Genomic DNA, 27,700 nt, shown 5'->3' on the forward strand with positions numbered 1-27,700 from the left:
GAGTATTCTTGTAAATGCTCGTGCGTACCATTGGCCCTGGATCACTGGACGGTCAATGACACAGAGACCATTGTTTGTGAACTATTTGTTTTCCTTCTGGTTCTTCAGAGAATATTTCTTCTGAGAATAGTGGCTAAGGGAGCCAGAATGCATCAGATTTTGTGCTCATCCAGCAAGCTAAATTCTGAGACTAAAGGCCACATTTCATAAGCCCCCCCCCACCCTAGTACATTGATTTCAAAAAAATGCCTCCACCGTGCATTCTGAAACCCGATCTCCCTCTATTTCTGGATCCCCCACACACACCATAGGGGATGCGCTGTAGTAGGATGTTGAGTAGGAAAAAACAATCCTTACACCGTCAAAATTTTGAAGATACTCTCTTTTTATTTCAAAACATGGGAATAACTCAAACTTTGAGCCTCAAGGACCAAAACATATTTGAACCAAATGTTCAGAAGATGAGCCAGGCCACCATTTTCGGCAGCAAGCTTCCCATGGACAGGTGGATATTAGAGAATGATGCCCACGACATGGCTAAAGCTATAGCACACCCACAAATAGATTCGTACTTGGTTGTCTAATTTGCATGCCTGAATATAAAGCATTCTCCATGCCACTAGTACATATATGCCTTTTTCAAAGTCAGTGCAGGATCCATATTTGTGCAGGTCTTTAAAAGTCTGCTCCCTTACAACATGTTAACATAATTTATCTGAGAGAGCCTCAAGATGACAATTCTTTAAGCCACTTTTACTTCCCCAAAGTCATTTCTGAATAATAATGATGGCTATCAGGAGTTCCAGCATCACATAGGAGAATCTGTTTGTTAGTGATTTTAATGTCAGTTAGCTGGCTGTGAATGAACCTGGCTAAACATATCCACATGCTTGGTGCCTGGAATTTGAAATTGGTAACCTTTAGCAACAATGGCAACCTTAGACCAAATGACAAGATAAAAAAAAAAAAAGAAGAAGAAGAAGAAAAAAAAAAGCCAGAGGATGTCCCAGAAAGAATTGGGCTTTCCTGCTTTCCAAAGCAAATGCTTCCCTAATCTGCACCAAACAGTGACAGCCTGACCCACTCTTGCATGGGGGCCTACTTTTCCCACTAATGCTGAATTGTTGGAAACCCAAACAGCATTCAGCGCCAAGGGGGAAATTGCCTGAATCTGAAAAGGAACCAAAAGAAATTGTACCAGGGAAAGGAGATGGGAATGGAAAACAAGTTCCCAGAGTATCTCTGTCAACAAGCATGTAGAGTCTTTATTACTAGAATACGCAGAATCCCGTGGGAATTGCTACATATTTTTTTTTTTTGCCTTAACTCTTCCCTTGCCAGTCCTTCCCTGGCTGGTTGAACTGTTTCAGCGAGGGGGAGGGACTGTCCCATCCAGAAGCCACTCAACAGCAGGCCTCAGGAGCTGCACTCCTCGCAGTGACAGGAGAGGATGTACCGGTAGGTGGCCGTGAGTCGCATGCCCCCAGAGCAGCGCAGCCTCAGTGCCTTCAGTTTGGACGTCTGGGGCCGGCAGCAGTGACAGGAGGAACGGAAGGGCTGCTTGAGGACAGTGCTGAAGGAGACCAAGGGCTCGGAGCGTGACGCCTGGCTGCAGTGCCCCTCGCACCGGGCCAGGAGTACCATCTGGGGAGAGAAAAGAAGTGGTTACCGCCACTGGGGAAACCCAAACTTTAGCCAGGTCCCACAGCATCCTTTAAAAGGCCCTAACACTCCTGGCTGGATGAGTTCCTGCTGGAGAAGACCAGTGGCTCTCGACCCTGGTCACACATTGGAATCACCTGGCAAATTTGCTTTTATTTTATTTTTTCCCTAATTTTAAAGTTTACTTTCAAAATGTAAATGTCTCTCAATATTTAACAGGTAAAGAAAATATGATATCGGTTTATTTTATGTGGTTGTTATATTTTATATTTATTTTCCAAGTAATACAGCTTAAGAATATTTATACACCTACTTTTAAGTCCACAGTTTAGCACTCTTATTTGTATGGCTTTAATAGTTAGAGCACAAGATCTTTACAGTAAGGATTGGGGAAAAAAGATTCATTCAAAATGAAGCCTGATATAATATAAACATGTTTTTCTCTGTACTTTATTTTAAATACATTAATTTTTAAATGATGCTCATCTTTTTTTTTCATCTGGTGGTAAAATACGAGTGCAAATTTTTATCAAGATAAAGTTTACCACAGATATAAATGAATTTTTCCAGTTGAAAATGGCCCTTCAGCTGCCATTAAATGAAATTTCCCAACTCAAGTGAAAAAGAATTGGTAGCTGTCATTATAAGCAAAAATATAAAGTACTATAGCATCACCTACATTGCTGCAAATTTGCTTTTCAAATGTCAACACCCAGGCCCCATCTCGGACCAAGTGAATTAAAATCCTTTGGAGTTGAGCCCAGGCTTTCGTGGTTTTCCAAGCTCTTTAGGTGATTCCAAAGTGCGCTGAGGGTTTAGAACCACTGGACACGGCCCACCACCACGATGTGCAAATAAAAACCAAAGAACAAAAGAAATTTCTACTGACAGGTGGTAGTCTACCGTTGGACCCATGCCAGTTCTATTAGTCTGAAAATGTAGAAAGTCATTCCAAATTGCCATCAGGGGGTAAATAAAGAATGACTACAGAGAAAAGGAATTTGCTACGTGCAGAGAATTACTAAAGAAAAGGAATATGGTTTCTGAAGAAGAAAAAGAGGATAACTAAGTGATATTTAGGAAGAAATATTCTGGGCACCACAACTTGAAACAAGAGAGTGAAATAGAAAAAGGGTATGTTTTGGGACCTGGAATCACACTTCTGGGCTTATACACTGAAGGATCCTGAGATTTGTGCAACTGAGCTTTCAGTCATTTAGGGCAAATACTAGGATGCGTTCCTTCTGGCCACCTCCATTTCCAAATGTAGGTCAGGATGATAATAAAGCTTGGGTTGAAGTAGCAGAGGTTGCATGTTCTTTATAGTGGCTCTTAATGTGGCTTTAGTAAACAGATCCTTTGAGGATCTGGTGCGAACTACCAAAGTTACCCCCCAGACAGTGGACATAACCACACACTTTATATTTTGCGTATAGATTAAAGGGATGGAGCAGAGGCTCATTTATGCATCCCATACATAAATGGTTTCTTGGGAGTGGCAGTCATGAGGGGGGTAGGGTGGGCAGCTTGATTCATTAAGCTATACAACCCTATACATTGAGGCACAGAAGGTGGGGGAAACCTGAGGTTATTGGTGTATGTTTATGTGGGAGGGTCTTGCTTGGTGAGCTTCATATTAAGTGATAGAGAAAAAGTTGCCCTATAATTCCAGAACCCACAACAAGAACATAAAAAGTAGAACTACTCAAATAAAAGATTAAAAGATACATAAATATGCATGAAACTGTTTGACATTTACCTCATGGTATTTTAGGAATTAGCAATTATTATTGAGACTCACCAGCTATTAAGTCTGATATCATCCTATAGGACAGAATTTAGTGCCCAAGAATTAGAAGAAGGAAATGGCCTGCCCACCTTTCCAAAAGGAAGAGAAGATGACTTCTGGTAATTATAGACCATTAACATCATTATCTGAAAAGATGCTGGGATGAATCCAGCAATCTCTTAACAACCAACAAGACAATATGAGATATTAGGAAACGACTAGCAGGGCTTGGTGAAGAATAAGTTGGACTAGGCCTACTGATTTATTTTCTCTGAGTGGCCCCAGAGGCAGGGAGAAAATGGCAGCTGTAAGTCATTTTGATTTTATTAAAGCTTCAATTCTATCCTGCCTGCCCTTCACATTGATGTGGAAAACAGACGTGATCTGAAATGGGTTTTGAGCGATTTTGCCATAGGTCTATATTACACAGGCCAGTTCTTGGTGCCCGCCCCATCTCTCTAATGAGAGAGAGAGTTCGAGGTCTTCCCAGTCCCTTCTCACCCTTGCTAGTATGTGGGAATAGTTCCTTGACATCTCACTTTGGAGTGATGTTAAATTTGCTCATCTCTAATGTGGATTATCAGGCAGATTAAGCAGTTCTTCAAAGAATCACCTCCCCAAATGGAGTCTTTAGAGATTCAGTTTCAGTCTGGATGGGTATAGCTAACCTGTGCCAACAGACTTCATTCAGAAGGGCAGAGACATGGCAGTGCATCGTACCCAAATGATACACGTACAGGTGAACCAAATGCTGACCTTGAATGACCAGGCAACTCGCACTGTCCATAATATGACCAAGTCAGCAACCTAGGGCCATTTGTAGAACTAACCTAATAGTGATTTCACTAAAAGTCTTCAAGGTCTCAAGCTCTGCCTTCAGTTCATCCTGAAGGACAAGGACTCCAGCACTGAAGACTCTGGGGCCACCTCCAACGGGTCCCTCTTCCTCAGGAGCTGGACTTTCTGGGCAAGGAGAATGCAGAGACATGTACAATAAACACCTTCAGTGGCTGCCACCAGCCTTCAGAATAAAATCCAAAATCCTGAACAGGCATTAAGGCCCTCCATGACCTGGATTTCACATATCTTTCCAATCTCACTAACAACTGTTCTCATTCTCTTCACCCACTCTCTATTTGGATCAAGCTTAATTACTTAGGAGTCCATGGAACTGCCCTGAATTTCCCTGCCTCTTGCCTTTGCCTTTCCTCTCTCAGGAATGTCCTTTTCTCCTGGCTGTACTCAATGAAATACCAACTATCCTCCATTACCAAATTCAAATGCCCTCTCCTCCAAGAAGACACCATGAAATGATTATCTGGCCCTTGACGTTCTCAACATACACGCAAATCCCCTCTCTGGGAGATTCCCAGTACAGTTGACCCTTGAATAACATGGGAAGTCAAGGGCACCAACCTTCTGTGTATTCCAAATCTGCATATAATTTACACTTGCCCGTCCCTATCTGCGGTTCCACATCCGAGGATTCAACCAGCCACAGATCGTGTACTGTGGTAATATTTCCTATTGAAAAAAAATCCGCATGTAAGTGGACCCGTGCGATTCAAAGCCATGTTGTTCAAAGTTCAACTGTATATAGATTCCACCTCTATCTAGCCCTGTTTTGTGTGTGTGTGTTACAGGAGTCAAGCAGGGAGTTTGGAAGACAAAGATCCATGAATGAGTGTCGTTAGGAATGGAAGATATAAATACCTGCTTCCCAGATTCACTCTTTTTTAAAAAAATGTATCCATACATATATATGAATCATTTTTTAAATTAATTAATTAATTTATTTATCTTTGGCTGCATTGGGTCTTTGTTGCTGCACACGGGCTTTCTCTAGTTGGGACGAGCAGGGGCTACTCTTCATTGCGGTGCGTGGGATTCTCACTGCAGTGGCTTCTCTTGTTGCGGAGCGCGGGCTCTAGGCATGCAGGCTCAGTAGTTGTGGCTCGTGGGCTCTAGAGCGCAGGCTCAGTAGTTGTGGCACAAGGGCTTAAGTTGCTCCACGGCATGTGGGATCTTCCTGGAGCAGGGGTCGAACCAGTGTCCCCTGCATCGGCAGGTGGACTCCCAACCACTGCGCCACCACGGAAGTCCCCAGATTCACTCTAGCTATTCACATTTTAGTCTTGGCCACGCCTCACCTGTATTACAGATTTAATGAACAACTTCTGACCTCTTCCAGACCAGAGCTTCTCAAAGTGTAATGTGCATGTAAGTCAGACTGTGCTTGACTAGTTCTGAGTGAGGCCAGAGATTCTGCGTTTCTCGTAAGATTCTGGTTGATGGTACTGCTGTGCTAACATCCACACTTTGAGCAGCAAGGCTCTGGACCCGTTAAAGTTTGAGAGGCTCCGCTCTAGATGCATCACTAGATAGTGATCATTTCGCTAATAATAATGATGGCAGCTAACATTTATTGAGTGCTTACAACATTTAATCTCAGTTAATTCTCATAACAATCCTATGTGAAAGGTACTATTATTATCTGTACTGTTATGACAGATGAGGAAACTGAGGCTTTAGAGAATTTGAGTAAATTGCCCAAACTCACGTATCTGGTAAAACGCAATGCTGAAATCAAACCCAGATCTGTCTAAAACCAAAGCCCTGGTCTAAGCCACTATAATATCCCGCTTCCTGATATTAAGACGCTTTCCTGCGGCGTGTGCCAACTCACACCCTACTCTAATGTTCTTTGACCTGCCTCTGGGAGTTGTAACCATATCATAACCACACAAGTCTGACCTTTTTCTTATGGGCTTGTTGGGACACGTCATCACCACCTCCAAACTTAAGCAGAGCTGAATCTTCTATGGACCATGGCAGTCCTAAATAATATCTCCTCCACTGTCAAGACCCTCGCCCGTTGCTCCGTCCCCCAGGGATTTGAGGACTCCCAGGGATTCCCAGCAGTTCATCGGATGATACCACATACTCTCTAACTCCTTGACCAATTCATCCTTCAGTTCAATGAAACTTTGACACCTTCAGACATCTGTTCACCTGCCATAACACATTGGCCCCCAGTTTATGGTCAACGCACATTCCTCATACGTGGGTGACTTGGCTGTATTTTAACTGCTCTGCATTTTGCGCTGTGCTTAACTGCTCTTAATGAAGAGCATACACACTACTCCACTATCAAATCAAGAAATGAATTTTTTTGGACAAAGAACCCACATGGAGCTGCACCACTAGAAGAGTGTGTTCTCAATAGGCGGTTATTGCTTACACAAACTTCTATTGACTTTTCACGGCTCAGGTGGGTGACACATACATGTTATCTGCTTTTGGTCCAGTTTAATTTTTGCTATCTTATGTTCCCCCCCAACAACTCTCTTGATGCTAGGAAGCTAGGCAACTTCTCCAGCAGCCCCTTTGTATCCCCCCAACCTTGGAGTCACTTGGCTCCAGCTGGATGTGATACCTAGTTCCTTCTAATATGAACAGAGCTGCTGGGTTCAGGGTATTTGCTCAAGGATAGACTCTTTCGCGTTCAATCTGATTTCCATGTGCTGAGGCTAAGAGTAATGGAAGGTCCTTGGGTAATAATTAAGGAATAGTAACGATGATGCTATGTAACATGTATTGGACGTTTACTAGGCTCCAGGCACTGTGCCAAGCCCTTCACAGGCAAGTTAATACTTAACAACTGTTTCAAAAGGTAAACTCTCCCCACTTTACAAATTAAGAAATTCAAAGGCAGAGGTTAAGTTACCAGCCTGAAGTCACATAGCTGTACGATGGAGGGCCAGGATTCTGAACCGAGACAGCAGATTCCTGAGCTCTCTCTCTGAACCACGGTGCTATACTATTAGGCCACGAGAGTCAGCCTTTCAAGCCTTCGAGTTTCATAAGATGCTAAAGTCAGTCAAGGGCAAGTTCAGGCTACACTGTGAGGGTTGTAGCCAGCTGTGATTCCTGGGTCCAGACCAAGGACTGCACCCGGAGACCTCAGGCTCCTGCTGTCTCTGGTGACCTACCACAGTTCTTAGACAGTTAGGCCTTTTGCTGCAATACACAACTGTCTTCTGAGTGAGAGAAAATCCAAACACAGATGGTTTTCATCACCCCTTGTTGAAAGACTTGCCATCTCCAAAGCCACTTTCCTTTCCTGTCACGTGGGGCCCCTGTGAATTCCTGGCTCAGGCCATGGTCTCCATCAATATCAGAATAAAGACCCACCTGTCCCATCCTAGAACAGAGTTTTGGCTATGGTACCTCAATCGAGTGAGAAACATATTTTGCCTTTTTCTCAACAGTGAATACTGTGCACCCCTTATTCCATGGCACCCCTTGAAGCAACCCCCCCTTTCTCCTCAGGAGCATGAGTCACCTCTGCTTCTCCCATTCCTCACTTCCCCAGCACCCTCAATAAATGACTGTTCAGCTCATCTCCAGAGAGCCAGGTCAACCTCCAGCTAGAATCCGGTCCCTTCACTCTGGTTACAACTCAAACTGACCCGAAGAGACCTTTGCACACAGAATGCTTCCCTTCCCTGTCTCCTCCATTTACTTGTAAGCATTATGAGGGCAAAAACGTAGTCTGTGTTTTCTTCTACGTTTGTGCCTCAACTGCCCACCACGGTATACGTTTGTTCCTTTTTTAAAAAATACCAAGTCGGGCTTCCCTGGTGGCGCAGTGGTTGAGGGTCCGCCTGCCGATGCAGGGGACGCGGGTTCGTGCCGCGGTCCGGGAAGATCCCACGTGCCGCGGAGCGGCTGGGCCCGTGAGCCATGGCCGCTGAGCCTGCGCGTCCGGAGCCTGTGCTCCGCAACGGGAGAGGCCACAGCAGTGAGAGGCCCGCGTACCGCAAAAAAAAAAAAAAAAAAAAATCAAGTCATATCTGCCCACTAGTCAACTGTGTTATAAACTCGATACTCCCGACTCCCCTTGTTTCTTCTACCATGCTGTGAGCTTCGGGGGCAGATGGCTTGAGGATCCTAAGCAGCCCCTCTCAACCCTGAGGCTCAGCCCTGCGCCTGACAGGTCCCCTCTCCTCAGGGAATTTCCCCAGGCTTTGTGCCCCGACCCCTCTTCCTCCTTCTCTTTTGGGGCCACCCCGCTAGCTGCTCCTGTAGCCCTTCGGGGTTCAGACAACCGTATGCCTTGGCTCTTCGCTCTCCTGGCTCGGGGCCACCCTCTCCTACTTCTCACCCAACTCAGACTTCACAGGCCTGCCCAGCTGGCTCGCTTTCCCAGTCTCGGTTCCTGAAAACCCCTCCTTGGCCTGAATCCAGAATGCACCCCCTCCCATCCCTCCTTCCTCCGCTCACGTGGGAAGGGAGGTCAGACGGCAGGATCTGTTTCTCTCTGACTTTGATCCCCCCTTTTAGCACCCAGCACAGTGGCTTACATTTACTTTGCCCTCCTGCGTGCTCCCCCAGCCCTGCCAGGTTTCTGTGTTTAACAAGAACCTCAGTGAGGTTCATTTTCCTAATCCTTTAAGGCTATAGGAGATCCCAATAGTTATTGAGGTTTCAGTGGTTGACTAAAATAGAAAAGTGAGTCTAAACACCTGTCCACTTTATAACTTCATCATCAAGATCATACTATCATCTATTAATGTCTATTATATGCCGAACACCAGGCCGGATGCGTTACAAATATTATCACCAATACCCATACCCACACTTTTAGGGAGACAGCATTAGCTCCATTTCACATGGGAAGAAACTGAGGCACTAAAGAATGACTACACTTCCCCCTAAGTCACCCATTTGACCAACTGTGGAGCTGGAATTTGAAACCAGGTCTCTCTCACTTCAAAGCCTGGGATCTCAGTTCCCTTGAAGATTCCCCAGATATCTCATTTCCACTAACCACTGACTCTTTGCTTGTTTGCTTTACCACCTTTACTAAAAAATCCAGTGAAGATTGTCAATGAAGCTGCCACTCTTCAATCTTTTGTACCCACTCCTAGGAGGTGTTACCAATGAAAGCCACCAGGCTCATCCTACTCTGTGGCCGCACTGACCTCCTTCGTGGACCACTGTGGCCAGTCTTTTCTGCCTGACTCCATCTCAGCACTTTCCTGAATTGCTGGGAGATGGGAGAAAGGTCCCCGGGTCTGGCCAGATGCAAGTTCAGATAGTCTCATGGAAGGCTCCCAGAAAAGCTTTCACTACTATTTTTATTTTTCTACAAAGATTGCTGAGTGTAAATCATCATTTTCAACAGACTGGAAGTTGAGCCTGGACTTCTAAATAGTGGCTCCCATTTGCAGCAACATGAATGGACCTAGAGATTATCATATTGAGTGATGTAAGTCAGAAAGAGAAAGACAAATATCATATGATATCACTTATATGTGGAATCTTAAATACGACAAGTGAACACATCTACGAAAACAGGAACAGACTCAGATATAAGAACAGACTTGTGGTAGCCAAGGGGGAGGGGCTTGGGGGAGGGAAGGATTGGGAGTTTGGGGTTAGCAGATGCAAACTATTATGTATAGAATGGATAAACAACAAGGTCCTACTGTATAGCACAGGGAACTATATTCAACATCCTGTGACAAACCATAGTGGAAAAGAATATCTATCTATCTATCTATCTATCTATATAGATATATATATCTGAGTCACTTTGCCATACAGAAGAAATTAACACAACATTGTAAATCAACTATACTTCAATAAAATTTTTTAAAAATCATAATAGAAAATAAATGATGGCCCCTACATTCTAGTTGCGTTCCTCCAATAGGAAGAGCCAAGTGAAAGACTAATGAATTGAATGAAATGAATGAAATATGAATTGAAAGATGCATGCTCTGAGGCAGACATTGCCACTCCTGGGCTAAATGACATCGAACAATCTACTTAATTCTTCTTTCAGGTTTCAGTTTTCCTTACCAATAAAACGGGAATGAAAACGCTTTCCATCACAGGTTTGTCAGCAACGATTAGATCATATAGTATGAGGTGCCTGACACCTATTAGGTGTTCAAGCAGATGCTCTCCCTTCCCTGAGCCTGGGTCACATTCTCCCCTTTATCTGTCTTCCCGAGACCAGACACTGGATAAATGGGAGTCAGGAAGCATTAACAACTGACGGGCAAACAGTAGTAAATAATGGGCTTTGAACCTCACGTTGAGGGGAGAAGTTTTGCAGGGAGGAAAAATCTACCCTAGTCTCCTCTTTGCAAAAACCCCCATTGGTTGTTTTTGAGACACAGGCTGCATGTTTTATATCCCAAGTCCGTAAAGATGAACAATTTTTCTAAGTGAAACCCATTAGAGAGAAAACCAGCCTGAGTCCGTGAGAGTTAAGAATTATAGAATATCTCAAAATGAAAACCAGTTTTTGTTCCCGGATACATAGAGAAAATCTAATCCAGAAAAGGTCTGGGTAGTTGAGATTCTGCCAGGCATATTTTATGGCCAAGGAAGAAAGGTTTATAATTGCAAGCACCATTTACATAAAACTATTGCTATATTTGGGATAGTTTGGGATGTTTGAAAACAGATCGTTCCCATGAAATTACAAACATTTCTCTACAATCACAATTTTGCTCTATTTATCATGGTATTCTGGAAGAAACAGAGGTGAACAAAGGTAAACTAAAGTCTGTTTGTAGGACTCATGCTCAAGCACTGTGAGTTTGTTGGGTTTGAGTTAAGGCTATATCTTCTTTGACCTTTCCTTAACTAATGTGATAATTGCTAAGGCGCTCCTCCATCTTTTCATCAAATCTTTCCAGATTGTTCTTTAGTTTTCAGAGATGCTCCAATTTTCCTGTTCCTTCCTATCATCACATGAACACTTTCTTTGAAATAATTTTATTTCCTTTCTTTTTTAAACATTTTATTTATTTTTGGCCAGGCCGCACGGCATGTGGGGTATTAGTTCCCCGACCAGGGATCAAACCCGTGCCCCCTGCACTCGAAGTGAAGTGTGGAGTCTTTTTTTCTTTTTTTTTGAAGTGAGGAGTCTTAACCACTGGGCCGCCAGGGAAGTGCCTGAAATAATTTTTTTTTTTTTTTTTTTTTTTGGTGGTACGTGGGCCTCTCACTGTCGTGGCCTCTCCGGTTGCGGAGCACAGGCTCCGGACGCGCAGGCTCAGCGGCCATGGCTCATGGGCCCAGCCGCTCCGCGGCATGTGGGATCTTCCCGGACCGGGGCACGAACCCGCGTCCCCTGCATCGGCAGGCGGACTCTCAACCACTGCGCCACCAGGGAAGCCTGAAATAATTTTATTTCCTTTCTTTTTTTAAAGAATCATGATTATGGAGGACAACTCAGCAGAAGGAGAAATCATCCGTGGAATAAGAAACACTATATATGAGTGCTCTCTATAGGGGGAGTGGAGGAGAAACTAATAATTGCTCTAGTCAACCTTACCTCAGGCCTACAGTTTCTGAGCAATCAGTTGGAAAAACATGTCCTATCTTTTTTTCTCAATTTGTTTTATATTTTTTCCTAAGAAGGGATTGCAGGCTTGCAAAAATTTATCTATTTACTCTTTTTTTTTTTTTTTTGGTTCGACAAGTACAAATAAGAGCCAGGAAGTTTGGGTTAAAGCGAGTTAACCCAAATTCTGATCTCCCAAAACTAAAACAAGCCATCATCATTGAGCTATAATCAGAGAAGTTATGGAAATTTTAAAGGCAGACAGAAGTCGTAATGTTTTTAAATGGAGGGTAGAGCCATTAACTTATATGGTCTCAAGTTTAGTGGTTGATATTACCAAAACTTCTTAATTATACTGGTAATTTAAAAAAATACTTGCCATATGAGAATATTTAAGTGGTTTTAGTCTCAGGACTGGAAGTGAAAATCTCTGAGGTTGGGCTAAACAAATTCTTATTTACCAAATGTGGGCAAATTTCATTCGTGTGACTGGGGGCAGTGAGAGTCGTGAGAAGTCTGCTTCTGAGTCTCTTTTTCCCTACTGTGTGCCTCCCTTCTGGGTGGTCCAGGTGGCGGGCCACTCTTGGTGGCCTTTGAAGTATAGTATTCCTTCATACACCCCGTCTCAACACTGAGACATCACTTTTGCCTGTGCCAAAAGACACACAACCTACTGCAGACAAGAATGACGTGGATATCAAGGTAAAAATGATAACTTATCAAAATGCCATTTCTGTTTTGAAACCATTTTAACATAAACATGGCAGGTAGAGAAAGGCATGGACCAGGAAACACTTTGAAGAGCGCCCCCCCACCCCCGCAAGAAGTACGTTTTACTGCTCAATCATATTTCTTGTATTTCCTTCCCCTTTATTGCTGGTGGCGATAGAAAGAGTTACGATAATCTGTAGACGCCATTTTCTTTCTTGAAAAAGGACACCACTGCTCATCATTTTCACAGCCAGGGACGAAACACACCCTTCCAACCTTGTGCCTAGCAACAATTTTATTGTGAGAAACTTCCAGCCTTTCTTAGTGACTTTGAGAAGCTGGCTGGGTGTGTACATGGTCAATTAGGCAGCTTTACTGACAAAAGTTCAAAGCACGGTGGGAAACCCTAAAAGGATGATTCTCTGGCAAGCCCTGTGGGTCAGCCATATAGTTCTCTGTCCCTTGTCAAAGGAATAGGGCTTCTCTCCTGTTTCTGGGAGTAAGGCTACTCTCACAGAGATCTCGAGCTTACCTTGGAGCTACACTTGTACAACGGGTGACTGATAGAATCGACATAGTGGTGCCTCATGCAGCGTCGAGGATCGGAGTCCATCATGAATGAGCTGTCTGTTTTGCTGTCTGTATCTCCCATCAGCGCCAGCAGGGAGAGCATAGAAAAGGATGCAGCTAGTACATGATTTCTCATTGTTGTAAGGGAAAACTTCTCAAGAGGAACAGCAGAGGGAGGCAAAGGACTAAAAATTGGAAATGCCTTCACCTCCTAGGCTCCAGTTCCTTTCAAGGAAAGGGCAGGATCTGGTTGGAGCTTTCTGGTTGTCATCGTCCTTTGTATGCCGGAGTTTCGTCTTACTGTTTGCACTCGCAATCCATCATCACTGTATCTGATGCACAGCTGGAATGAAAACAGAAATTATTTTCCCCAGAAACGTTTACCCAGAAAAACTAATGGAACCCTGGAGGTATTGAGTAGAATTTTTCCATGTCATTTTGAGTGGAGAGTATTGGTTTCTAGAGTGTCATTAGCATAAGCTATCATCCATTTCACACCCCTCCCCCATAGATTATGGTACATATTTATAATCATTTGGAGGTGTACACAGTGGCTTAATGGAAGCATTTGTTGACTTTAATTGCTGGAGGATAGTTTGACCCCATAGTCAAGTGGTTCTGGCCAGAGCATAACTCGATTGGGTGCTTTCATCCTTATCCCTGGCTGGTGGGGACGAGAGGGTCTATTCAGTAAGCTTTGATGTCAATGTCAGCTTACAGGGCTAGAGAGAAGGCAGGTCAGCACTAACAAGCACACGCCACGTCCCACAGGAAGGAAGTACATTTTCCACGTCCAAGTCCAACCCACCCATCCACCTAGTTTTCCACTTCTATGCTCTGGGCTTATCCTGTTTTTGTGTGAAGCCCCGTGCCACCCAGCACCAATGATAAGCTGCATCGGAAATACACATTATGCTAACTGGCCTTCAGCGCGGTTAAGGCAACACATGTGTATTTGCCAACAGACTCACGCATTTCTGAAGAGCCTTTGTAGCCCAAGCACACGTATAATTTGAAAAAGTAAGTGGTTGCTGGAGCAGAGACATCATTAAAGTGGGATCATGCCATATCTGACATTTGCCTTGTTCTTTTGAGCATATACCTCTTGGACAAAGGACTTGGGTCCAGAATCTCCTCAAATCACCTCACTAACCCCACCCCACAAGGCATGGCCAACACTATCACACCAGCAAACAGAGAGCATAAGAAATATTTTCAAACATTTAGGAAAATTGGGGGACTTGACATTACATCTAAAGCAAAAGGAACACAATAATTAAACCTTCAGAAAAACTTTCAAAGTTATTTCAGATAAAAGTTTGATTATTTTGCTTCATAGTACAACCTTTTTTTAAGCTTGCTACGCATGGACAGTCTGAATAAACAGAGCAAAGCACTGATAAGATGAAGAAGTTCAAGTCCCTATAAGTCAATTACTTTTACTCTAATATAGTGGCCCCAGACCCCCTTAACCTCAGTTTAGCTGTCTTGCGAGTGTGGGGCAGGGGACCCCAGGAGGAAAAGGGTGTGTGACACGGGGCTGTTTCAGAGTGAAGCATCCCTGGCAATGGCAAAACTTCAGCATGTGTGTTTCAGGGAAGCCCTGTAAATTGCAGGAAGAGCAGGGAACAGTAATGAGGGGACCCACCTGGACTCTAGCACTTCCTTTAATTAGCTGGGGGACCTTGTACAGGTCATTGAAGCTGTTCCGGCCCCAGTTTCCTCATCTGTAGAATAGGGGGGTGGGAAAAATGGTGTCCGCAACCCTCTCTTGCTCCAAAAGGCCAACATTTTAGATACTTATGGATTCAGTTACTGCCATGTCCGTATGCAGAAGATAGTCCTACAGTTGAGGACACCATATTTTCATGCACCTTTGCACCACTGTCCTTTATGTACGTGCTAATGGCAATATTTCATTAAAATTGATCAAACCTGTGCCTAAAGCTCCAAATCAGCAAAGGATGCAGAAGAGCATTTTTGTTTTCCTTTCAGCTGCGTATTCTAGGTTTTCTTCTGCACATTATGTTGAACCTCAGCAAGGTTTCAGCTCAAAGAGCCAGAGCTTTCTTGGGTTCCATGTTCAGGGGCTGCAATATTGCTGACCATTTCCTGAGTTTCAATATGACTGTATTTTCCCAAATGGTTAACCGTCTCTTTGACGCCTTAATTAGTCTCCGAAAGAGAATTTATTAGATTTCTCCTTTCACCATTCCAGTTCACAGATATTTCACCCAGGAGTCAATGGCAAGAGGATGAAGGGGAAAAGCAGACATTCCAGTCCTGACCTTCCCTCTCCACTGCCAGCAACTTCTTTTAGGAGCCATGGCCAGGGGGTATGGTTAAATGAGCAAAGCAAATGAAAGAAAAGCATGCATGGCATGATGGTAAAAACAAGCAATGACATTGACAACAAAACCCTATATACGTGTATGTATGGTTGTATGTGTTGGCATTTGCATTTATTCCACGGAAAAGGAAGTATAATCGGCCCTCAAATGTAGAAGATGGGCACCCTCACTCATCTAAGAGAAATGAAAATTAAAGAACTTTGAGACACTTTGCTCAACCAGTCAGAACTCTGATCATGTACCCTGTTGGCAAGGCTCTGGGAAAACAGGCCTATTTTGGAGAAAGTACAGTAAAAATTGGTACAAATTCTGTAGAAGCCAATTTGGCAATATCTATTAAAATTGAAAATCTGTATAATTTAGACCCAGCAATTTCACTTCAGAGAACTACCTTACATGTGAGATCACACAAGCATATGGTTATTCACTACAGCATTGGTTGTCATGGCATAAAATTGGAAACAGCACAAAATTTCCATTAGTAGGGGACTGGTTAAATATATTACACAACGTTCGTACAGTCGAATACTAGGCAACTCTATAAAGAAGAATGCAGAAGCTCTACTGATTTGTGTTAAAACAAGGAGGGATAAGAATATATATTTGTGTTAATTTGTATTTACATAGAGAAGCTCTGGAAGGATACTCAAGAAACCGTACAGTTAGTTACCTGTGGGAGTTGGAGGACAGGCATGGGAGAAAGACTTTTCGCTGTATAACTTTTTTTAATTTGTAGATGTCTGAACTTGGGAATGTATTGCCTGTCCAGAATTTCATTAAAAAATAATACTTTCTCTTTTCAAATCAAAGCTTGGCTTAAAAATAGTAATTAAGTTAATGGATGTTTAAAGTTTGTGCCAGTTTGAGTATTTTAATAGTATTAAACTTTTATTCCTTATAAATATGGGAAGACATGCTAGTCTCTTAGTCAAATAGTCTTCCAGGTGGACCATTTTGTTCTTGTGCACTACTGCCACCTAGTAGCAATGTTCTGAATTGCAAGCACAGTTAAAATTTTTTTTTCCTGAAAGGTGAATAAAATAATTTTGCAAGCAAATGTTATGACATTTATACTGATAAAGAGCTAGTTAATGTCACACAGAATGTAACTTTATTATCTGATTTTCTCTTTAAAGATGATAAGCTGAACCCAGAAGTAGTGATAAAGTATGAAAGAATGACAGAAGAAATATTGCTTCACCACTAATAGGAAATAGATTTTTCATTTCAACACGCTCATAAAGCATGATACTTTTTGTTCAGTTGTTATATTAAACTCTGAAATGAGAATGCCAGCAACAGTGTAAATATGCCACAGAAATCACAGAACCCTCGAAGCATAAAGGTATGATCCTTGCAACATAACACTGAGATTTTTGCCTTGTGTTCAAATTGAATGAACCAACACTGTTGTGTTGAAGAAGAAATGAACAGAATGCTCAAGAAAAAGAGTGATGTTAATTAAGTCAAGTTGCCTTAACATTGTGTTGGTCCAGATGTGCACAGGAGAGGCTGTGCAGAGTGCCCAGGGAAGCACTCACAAAGGGGAAAATCAAGAATGAAGGAAGTTTTCATCACTCGAGATCCCCATTTTATGGCAGCCTAGGGGTATCTACGTCTGTCTTGTAGGAGCTTCTGTCATTTTCCTCAAAATTAAATTAATTCTAACTTGCTTTAATTTTGTGAAAGCCATGTAGCATAAAAATCAAATGCTGCCTATCAAGACTTAGAACCTCAGCCCAGCCAGCATGGATTGAGTGAGAAAGCGACTCTCTTGTCGAGCTCAGTAGACCTGGGCTGCTCCGTGCTCTGGGGACAGTCTCTGAGACATGGACTTGGCCGATGTACAGAGCCCACATTCTAATAGCTCCAATGTGGAGCCTCTGCTGGAGGAGAGGCACGTAGGCTGGCGTGCCCGACTTTGGAGCTACCCTCCAAACGATACCAGTGGAAAAGAACAACTGGTGCCCAGATTTCCCCACCTGTCATTCTCAGCGAAATAATATAGCAGAGCTTACAGCAGACCCAGCCTCCTGGGTGAGAGATGGTGTTGTATCTACAGATCAGCTCACTCTTGGGCTGACCTTCTGCCTGGCAAAGGGTAAAGTGCTGGTTTCACACAAGTTATTCCAGCAACTGGCTAAGACAAGTGGCATGTACCAAGAGTGGCCTTATTCTCGCCCTGCTTGCCAGACAAGGGAGGGCCGTGCTCAGTGTCCGTATTTCCCCCGGGGGCTGTTTTCAGTATAATACATGCAGGTATTACCTCCCGTGGCTTCTTCTACAAATATATATTTAACATATATTCACTGAGCACCTACTATGTGTCTCCTTTTGCTCTAACAGATGAGACTCAAGGGTCAGGGGAAAAAATAAGTCCTATTCTAGTTCCCTCTTCCAGCTCACTGCATCCACAAGCAAAGAGTCTTGTCCCGCTGTTTTCCTGGGCAATTTTTTTAGACACGCCGATGAACTCATTTAACATCTAATTCATATGCAACATCCTTTGCTTCATTCTAAGAAGATCGAGTTAAGCAGATGAAATATAGTGACTTTGGAATGACATCAGTGTGCCAGACAGAATTATTTGATATTTACTATCATTTAAAACAATCATATCAGGCATGAGTAAGGTAAAAATGGCAGAACATAAAGCCTCTCTCAAAGGAATTGCAAAAAAAAAAAAAAATCAGAGATTTAAATGTAAAAGAAAGCTTGCCACTAGATAACACTTCATACTGGGATTAGAAAAGCAAGAAACTCAAAGTCTCATCAGAGATTGTGAGGTGCTAAGTAGCCCCTTCCCAGGAACTCAAAGAATTCCAACTGGAACTAGTCAACTAGATGCCTTGGAGAATAAGTCAGATGCCTCTTCCGAAGGCACTTAATTTATAAACTGTAAACAGCCTGTTGGATTTTATAAAGCATCCCATGTGCTCAATGAATGGGTTTTGATATTATTCCTATCTGGCAGCACATCAGTAGTAGCCAAGAAGCCAAGCCTGGGCTGCCCCAGAGGCAGCCGTCCTGACAACACACACTGCCAGCCCTCCAGCCTGCCAGCCCCTGGTATCTCCAAGGATGGGCAGCCACAAGGTCAGTGGGGAGGGAGCAGCTCCTGCCCTTGTCATCTCATGGTGTCTGTTCTACAATTAGAGGTGGCAGAGCATAGGAGGCAATGCCTGCCCGCATAGAGCCATCTTAGGAGAAGGAGGACGTCCTTGGGATTAAACAACTGTTCTCCAGTCTGGGATGGTCTGTTTTCTCCCAGCCTGCATTACTAGGCAGACATGGCCAAACTCAGTGGTGATGGTGATGGAGGAAGAAAAGAGATGGGAGAAGCAAAAGGGAAGGAGAAATAGAGCCCAGGGAAGAAGCAATAAATCACAAGCCTGGGGTAAAGAAGGGTGTGAAAAAGAAGGACTGGGAATAGAAGTAATTTCTGGCCAACTGTCAAGTGGCCCTATCTGTGTGTGTGTCCATGGATTGAATAGTTTTACTGTCTGGGGCAAGACTGGTGTGGGAGGACTGGACCTAGAGTCTGACTGAAACTTCAAATCCTGATTTTTTCAGGAAATCCAGAGAAACCTCTCATTGTGATCCAAACTCCCACTTCCCTACAGGTTTCATCTCTTCCTCCCCAACCCATTTCTAGCCTGTGTTCCATGTCCCGGTGTTTTGCATTCATTTGCCAGAAACATTGGATAACTATTCCACAACCTTCTGAAACCAGAAGAGCATCCTACTGCTGTCTGCTCTGGTGGAAGGAAGGCTGATCTGAGGAGCCACAGCTCTGAGCCCTCCCTTCCCGTCATTGGCTGTGTGATCTTGAGCAAGTCACTTGCCTTCTCTGGACTCAGTTTTCTCATTCACAAAACGTACGGATTGTTCAAGATGTTTCTATGGTTCTATCCATTTCCAACATTCTCTAACTCTACCCAAGCTTCTCAGAGTACTCGCCTGCTTTGGGGCTACATGTTCCCCGAAGAAATACTACACAAAGAGTTCCTTGTTTACTCAAGAAGTTAATGATCACAGAAAAGTCCAAACAAGTTCTAATGTGGTGCCTAAGCCCCTTAATGAGGCTGTATTGGTGGCCCGAAATAAAAATAACCCGTCATAACCATTGACTTGGTGTTTGAATGTACCAAATATGGTTTATAAATTAATAACATGTTAATAATAGGAAGCAGTTAGCGAGGATACTTAACCAGTTCTTATTTCTCTTAAAGCTGTCGTAAAATTTGTAGTGTTTCTTTCCAGTCTCCACCAAATGGGGAGAGGAGAAAGCGAATAGTAGTCAATCATGGTAGAATTAAACTTCTTTCAATTGGTGATGATGAGGATATAAGCTGAGTTCAACCCTCTTGCACCTTTCCTATGAATGACCCTTATTCCTAACAGATTGAGCCACAGATCCTCATGCCCTAGTGGGGCCATTTATGATGCTCTGGTTCAGGATAGAAGAGGAAGATTGGTTAGGAGAGTTTTCTTCTCTGCAGATGTGGTTAAGAGCAAGGCAGTCCGTTAGTAAAGCATCTATGGAACCTCTGTGCTAGGGTACCTGAAGCTCTAGGCTGGGACTTGGGTCGAAAAGAGTTGCCCATTGGGTGCGGGTCTTGTTTCTTGTGCTGGGTTTCTGCAGGCTTCTACAGTTTCTACGGAAAGACTCATTCTGAGTTCTTAACAGTTGACATAACTGACTTTTAGAGAACAAACCTTGCATAAATTGGAAATGCCCGAGCCTGATTACCCATGTGTCGAGAAGCAGGATACGGCTGAAGTCTTTTCCTCTGGGGGTTTGGATTATTTCTGTAAATCTACCACTCCACTAAAAGCTGTGACTGATACGGCGATAAGCTGTCAGAAGAGGCTTAGGGGTGGGCATTCTGGGGTGCCAAAAATCAACAATAGCCCTAAACATGGAGTACCCTTCCATCCTTTCATCAATAATAGGGAGAGAGAAAGCCACAAAAGAGGTAACAGAAGAAGGATTATTTTTATGTTTCAAATCTGCCACTGCCCTTTCAATGATTTCAAATAGCAAAATTCCAGAAAGGGAAGGTTCCCTTCATTTCACCCACTGCCTCCCAGGAAGGGGGTTTCACATGAGGAATGAGAAACGCTCTACCATTTACGTTGTGTAAGACCCTTTGGAAGGAAAGCAGGAAAGTTCTGAGACACCCAACCCAGGGCACTTGGTCTCACCAACACATGAAGGTACACTCTCCCTGTGGAAAAGAAAAGGTGCCCTGGTGTTCTGGGGACCCTGGTGCTGAGTTAATTTGACACTTGCTCTGCCACTGGACTGCTGGCCGTGGTATGGCCTTAGGAGAAGGCAGATAACCAATGTTAGCTCAGGGTACAAGCTCCCTTTTACCCTGGAGCCAAATGAGCATGTTGGCTTTTCTTCAAAGTGTCCAACAAAGTGTTTCCAAAGCTGCGTGTGAATCTCCTTACCCACACTTTGGAATGATGGGTAGTGATCTCACCTAACAGCTGTAGAGCCCTTAGTTAGAAATTGGGCATAAACAATAGAGCAACTCAGTATTTCCACTCCCCATTCAATTTGCCTTTTCTGCCCAATGATGGGACTTGAATACTGGATTCAATCCTGTGGCAATTTGGAAGCAGCACTTGTGGACACAGACTCATGTCAAAGGGGCAACGTTAAAGCATGGGGAACTCTACTCAATGTTCTGTAATAACCTATATGGAAAAAGAATCTGAAAAAGAATGGATACATATATGTATATGTATAACTGATTCACTTTGCTGTACACCTGAAACTAACACAACATTGTAAATCAACTATACTCCAATACAAATTTTTTAAAAAATAAGCCAATCACATAAAAATATGTTTCCCTTATTGCTAATCACTATGAATTTATTGGGCTTTTGCTTTTCTGTTCGTATTCTGCTTTGCTTAAACCATACACACTCTGGCTACGTCTTTTGATTGCCAGTTTCCCTGTGACACTTCCATTCTGCTGCCTTTGGATTTCAAACCTCAACAGAAAAATTTTAATTCTGAAAAAAAGTCATTTTCCAAAATTTGGGGGGGGGAATCACAGAACTATATGAAGTCCTTGAATATTGCCTTGCGCTTTAAAGAAAAATTGGACATTAAGAACTGGATTTCTTGGACTCTTCACATCCATATTAAGAATGTGTGTGTCTACATTTCACTTAGAGTTAAGGAAGGGGGATATTTTCTTCACTGTAGGAGTTGATCTCCTTTTCGAATGTCAAGTAAAGAAGGCAACTTCAGAGTTCAAACCCCTCTTCCTGGGAGGGAGTAGGTGAAATTAAGGGAAGCTCCCCTTTCTGAAATTGTGCTATTTGAAAATCTCCAGTGGCAGACTTTAAACATCAGAAATAATCCTTCCTCCTTCTCTTTGCTTCTCCATGGCCTGCTCTTTGCCTGTTTTTATTCCCTATTGATGGAAGGATGGGAGGAGACTCCATCTTTAGGGCTATTGTTGGTTGGTGGCACTGCAGAAGGGTCGCCCCTGAGAATTTTCTGACACCTCATCAACTTTCTTGAATGTATTAACCTGTTGCCCTTTCATTTTTAAAGAATCTGGCAATGGGTTGGATCACAGCTTAAAAGAAAAAGTTGGGATTGAGCCCGGCCTTGGAGGAGAGAAAATGGTATGAAAAAATTCTTAGCTTTTGTAGAAGAACAAAGAGAAAAACATATCTACTGCAAATCTTATAGAACTGAGTTTAAAGCTATAGTCCATGTTCACGTGCAGATTTGGACATGAGGGTGAAATGGACTCTGATTGGATGAATTCCTGATTCTAAGCATGAGGGATATATTGCCTCCTAAAGTTACCCATTCTTTGCATTTTCTGAGTCAGTAGTCTTTCTAACAAGAAAGTAGTTGTCCCAGACTGTGAACCCCATCCAGGGTGTTACATTCTGACTATTGAAAATGGGTCTGGGGGTGTGGTTATAGGCTCACCCATCAGACTCTGAGACCCTCTGATGAGGGGGACAGTAAGCGCGAATGGCACCAAGCAAGCTATTGCCAGACACACAAGAAGAAAGCTTTGCAGATGTGAGAGCATCTGGCATCAGAAAGAATGCCATCGGCGCAATCTTCCTCAAAAACTCAAATGTGTGGGTGTGTGAATTTGCAGCACGCAACCCGCGCAGCCAAGCCAGTCCCTGCCTCGCCCACCCCGCTGGACATGCACAGGGGTTTCAGCAGGATTCGCCAGCCTTTGTTTCCTCCTGGACGCAAACATAGAAGTTTATGGTTGCTGATCTGAAGGGTGAGGAGTGGGTACTACCAGCTGGAATGTTGCCACTGGCAGGGGCAGACAGGAAAATAGGAAGGCTCTTAATGTCCTCCCAAAGAAAACCTTTGATGGACAAAAGAGTGGTTGTATTTTTACCCTCTCTCTTCATGCTGCCAGGCGTCTTTAAATAGATTCTCTAGCCTAGGGACTTGTATGGAATAATTCATATTAAAACCCAAGAAGTGGCAGAGGAGGGGAGTTGGTTCTTTCTTCTCTTTCTTTTCTTTCCTTTCTTTTTTTCCCCCTTCTTGTCAAGCTAACAGGAAGACTCATTTTAATTCAGCTGTGTTCAATTTTTCCTTTTGGGTCTTTTAATGAACTTTAGCTAATTCGGAAAAGACTACCAAAACCCCCAGGAAAAGAAAAGGACTAGGGACCTGTACTGTAGAGTGCTCCGTGATACGTTTTGGTCCCGAGGACATATGCAGCATCTTTTAAGGATGCTGCACACAGGAGGTGACATGAAGCTCTGAAATGGGAATGTCTAATTGAGAAGTCCAGTTCCTTCCATTTGCAACTCATAAACCGATCTGTTGTTCTGCTGTTAAAAGAAAGAAAAAAAAAGAAAAAAATCCTCTCCATCTCCCCAGCCCCATGCTGGGTTCGGTTCAACCCAGGATCCATTTCTCCCCTCTCCCTTTCACAAAACGGGTTTCATAAAGACATTCAGGCCCGCGCTAGCCAAATTAAAAGTCCCGTCTGTCCTTCTTTTTCCTTGGGAAGGGAAGGATGTGGGAAGGACAGAGAAAGGGGGCAGGGCGGGGCCCAAGGATCCAGGGAGCTTGGTTTCAAGTCACTTGTCTCTCTCCCTGAAACAGAGAATAACCACATTTCTCTTAATGTAGGCCGAAGTGCATCCAGGCGTTCCCATAGCACTCCCACCCCCGGCCCTTTGCCGGAGATGTGCGGGTCACTGTGATGGTATGTTTGTCCCTGCCAACCCGGTTCACTCCAGCCCTACTCCCAGCAGCCTAAAGGGCAGCCCGAGCCATGAGGCTGCTCCTCTCTGCGAGTGGGTTCAGGCTCGGGGCGCTCCAAAAAGACCCCCGATCCTATCAGCCCGGCAGAGCTGCTGCCAAGAATGACATCCTGGGAATACTATGGAGATGGGGAGACCTCATGGGCTGTTGTCCCCAGATGGAACAGGACCCAGGCTGTCTGGAAAACAGGCAGAGCAAAGAGCGAGCTCACAATGGAAGGAGCTCAGGCGAGGGGAAAAGGGGGCGGGGTGGGAGTGGTGGAGAGCAAAAGCAAAGAAAAGCCACATGCCACCCAGGAAGATTCCAGGGAGGGCGGGAGGAGGTGGTGGAGGAAGCACTTGCAGGAAACAAGTACCCAGACATGGCACTGCCAGTCTAGCTGGATTCTTTTCTGAATTAGATTATGCGAAAGAAAGAGGGGAAATATATAGCCCGCCAGCTGTTCAAAGGCTTACAACCTTGCTTTTATTGTCCGGGTAAGCTGGTGAGGTGGGGCACCAGAGGAATTCCAAACATACCATCCCAGAGAAATTTTAATATGTTCCACAGTGTCATACACGAAGAGGAAATGACAGCTGATCACAGCCAGGGCAGGCCACAGCAATCTGGGCCTCGGAGCTCACCCACCCTCCCACGGCCCAGCTTCCCTCTTCTGCTTTAGCCCTTCTCCGTTCTGCCACCTGCCGTCCCATCCCTCCTGCTTCCACTGGCTCAGGCAGGGGGCCCGGGCAAAGTCGCCTTAGCTGACCGTCATGGGAGGAGGTGAGGATGGCCTGGAAGGCCGCTGGCCAAGAAGCTGAGGGCTGGCTAGGGTGAGTCAGGCCCCCCAGGGAGTCAGAGGCATTTTAATCCAACCACAGGGGATTATCTGCTGATAAGGACCAAATCAAGGACTCTGGTGATGCTGTCTTCAGGGTATTTCCCCCCAGTAACCTATCCGAGGCAGAAAACACAAGATCGGATTATTTGAAAGCGACACTGTTAGTGGCTCTGACGGAGACTTGGGTTTGGGGAACAACTTCTGGCAACTCCTTCCCAGGGACCTCTTGAATTTAGGCCAGGCCCAGAGGTCACTGGTTTCGATCCTGGGGGTGGGACAAGTAAGTGGTGGGAGATAGTGACTGCATCTTCCTCCATGCATGTTTCTCATTCAATGATTCATCAAGTGGCCCTGATGTCAGTTGCTGAGTAGGTGACTCACAGCCATCCCCGATACAGACAGCACGTGGTCCTTTCCAAAGGGGGCTCAAGGGAGCAGAGGAAGGATAAACCGCCCCATTTCTAGGCTTCTCCTACCCAGGAAGGGAAGATCCAGGCTCTGCTAGCTGTGAGTGACGTGTCCCCAGGATCCGGTGATAAAGGCCTGAGGGGAACCCCTTTATCATAAGTGGAAAGAAAACCCACCGATAAGAGACAATCATTTCCAGTAAATCTGGGTAGCGGCAGATATTTGAAATAGTTCTTTCTAACAAGGAGCTCATTGACCAGTTTACCCACTGGCCAAGTCCATTTCTGTTCCAAAATCTAACTGGAGATGGCATACAGACTGAGAATTAGGGCGCAGGACAATGTCTCATTCACCTTTGCATCCATCAGGACTAGCATAAGTTATTGAAAGAATGATGGCATGAATAATTAACCAATAAGAATAAGAGTGCTTGAATTGTGAGTTCTGAAAATACAGTAAAAATTGCTAGCCACCACTGGTGGCTATAATTCCGAGAAACTCGCCACATTTTTCAAGGGCCGAGGAAAACAAATGAGTTGGAAATTGTTAAATGTATTGAAAAATGATTTATTTTCCCCTTGACAGTGTCACTGGAACATGAATTAAGATTGAAAACTCCACAGGCGTGTTTCCATCTGTGGGTGTCAGCTGCTTGGTACATGGTCATCAGGAAGGCTTCAGCCAGCACTCCTTTTACCTGAACTAAATGTATTTTAAAGTAAATGATGCAAAACATTGCATTTTGTGCTCAGACCCTCTCATATAAAGGTCTGAATCATAGTTTAAGAAAACTGTTTTGGTTCGGCTAAATGCTTTGTTAACAGCAGTAGTTTCAAATTGTATGGCAATAGAATCCATGCTATCTTTTCAGGCTTTCTCAAATAGATAATGACTATCCCAAGGTTGTAAGTTACCTCATTCAAAAGCCAGACTCTCATTCAACAATGCTTGTTAGGTTAGTTACTAGAGAAAATCAGAGGAGTTCCCCCATAAACCAAGTTCCCGTTCCACGATGAATATTGGTCTCTAGGAACCTAAACGTTTACTTTCAGAAGCCAGACTGGTAAGGAAAAAAAAGGGGGGGGGGCAGGTATTTGCATTTGGTCGAAACAATTGAGAAGCATCTTGTAGTCCCCACTGCATTCGATAGACACCTAGAGCCAGCTCTGCATTTTAGGCATCTCTACATTTTCAAATGCACCTGGTATTTAATGTTATGTGTTGGAGCAATTTGCCAATGCCGGCTCCTTGTAATTAAAATACACTAATATCATACATGAAAAGAGACATGTTTCACAGCATCCATATCTGCTATTCATGACAGTTACAGAGCATAGAACGCGGGACTCCCATCTTGCCAAATAGCTTCCTTTTCTGCACCTGAATCTCAGCAGAGAAGGGAGTCTACCTCTTTCTTGCAGGTTTATCTCAGCTCCTCGATTACAATGAGCCTCAGTTACAGGGTGTTCTGAGTCATTAACATTCTGTACACAGTCAAACTTCCCGTCCCCCAAGAAAGAGTTATGCCCAGGCCTCCTACAGCCCAATTGTTCATTTAAAGAGAGAACTTGTATTCAGGAGCTTGCAAGAACCCTCCGAATATTCCTCAGGTGTTTGTAGGAATCATTCCTACAGGTCCTGGTCCCTGTGCTGGTTGGGAGCATCCTTTCCCAGTCACTGCTTGGACTGGGTAGCATCGGTCGGCTGCAGGGACAAGCTGATTACTAAAAATAACCCTTTGCAATAAGGCCAAGGCAAACAGCATGCATTTCCTCGGACTTTTTGCCCAATCAAAATCCTATAGTAAATCCATCCTCCCCTCTCCCCGGCGCTCCTGACTGCATCTATGGAATTGAAGATGTTGCAAGTTGAGAGAAAGGTGCAAAGGAACAGGATTCTTGTAAAGCGTGACACAGAAAGCTAGAAATAAATGTTGCCTATTGTTTGAAGTCATTCTAAGCACTCCGGCAGAGCCCTGGCAGGAGATCAGCAGCATACATAAGTAGTAATAAAAGTAAACAGTGCGCTTTTAAACTTGCAGTCTTGCCCGCGTTCATAGTGCCCCCGTTTTAAGAGGGATGAGGGCGGCGGGGAAGATACTGGGGCTCCAGGAATCCATGTCGGCGAGTAGCTGCTTCTCAATCTCCTTTCACGGGGTCAAATATAAGAACCATTACAAAGTTACATCTAACTACGCAGAGTTTGAAAATCCAATCTCTTTCAGTCAAACCCAAAGAGATTTTCCAGCCTCTCTGTGAGGCTCCCCTGTCCTGTCACCGACTTCAAAGACCCGTTCATTTACAAAACACAATGCTAGCCCACTACAGATTAATGCAAATTCAATTAATGCAAATTTAAGTGGTATTTAAAGGTTGTCTCTTTGTCTGAGAGGAGGATGAAATGCTCCTTTTGGAAAGAAGTAATTTCCTAGGCAAGCCGTCAGCGCTGTTTTCCTGCTTACCTTGGGGGAAAACGCAGGGCTCCTTTCTCCCCAGACTTTTCTGAGAGCTAGAAAGAGGTCCTGTTACTTCCAAATGCTTTTGTTCTTCTGTCCCTCTGTCACATGGCTTGCCTTTTATATTTGCAACACACAAAAGTTAGGACTGTTGTTTAAGCGACACAGGGAGAGAGAGAGAGAGAGAGAGAGAGAGAGGCAGAGAGAGAGGGAGAGAGAGAGAGAATGTCAAATGGAAAAGTGCCATTGCAGTCATATATCAATCAGGCGTGC

The 27,700-nt window shown here is 44.0% G+C and overlaps 1 protein-coding gene across 1 annotated transcript; it reads right to left on the bottom strand.

Moving 5' to 3' along the window:
• Positions 1 to 1,416: 1,416 nt before the first annotated feature.
• Positions 1,417 to 13,236, bottom strand: NDP (norrin cystine knot growth factor NDP). Its single transcript, XM_065901283.1, has 2 exons — positions 13,063 to 13,236; positions 1,417 to 1,644 (listed from the first exon to the last, which is right to left on the bottom strand). Exons 1-2 carry the CDS (start codon positions 13,234 to 13,236, stop codon positions 1,417 to 1,419), a joined length of 402 nt encoding a protein of 133 aa, XP_065757355.1.
• Between the last annotated feature and the right edge of the window lie 14,464 nt (positions 13,237 to 27,700).

Source organism: Phocoena phocoena, chromosome X, assembly GCF_963924675.1.
Source record: "Phocoena phocoena chromosome X, mPhoPho1.1, whole genome shotgun sequence".
NCBI lineage: Eukaryota > Metazoa > Chordata > Mammalia > Artiodactyla > Phocoenidae > Phocoena > Phocoena phocoena.

Coding starts and splice junctions, on each gene's coding strand:
- NDP (XM_065901283.1), bottom strand. CDS start 13,236: ATGAGAAATCATGTACTAGCTGCATCCTTTTCTATGCTCTCCCTGCTG. Junction 1,645..13,062: donor TGTACAAGTGTAGCTCCAAG/GTAAGCTCGAGA, acceptor TTCTCTCCCCAG/ATGGTACTCCTGGCCCGGTG.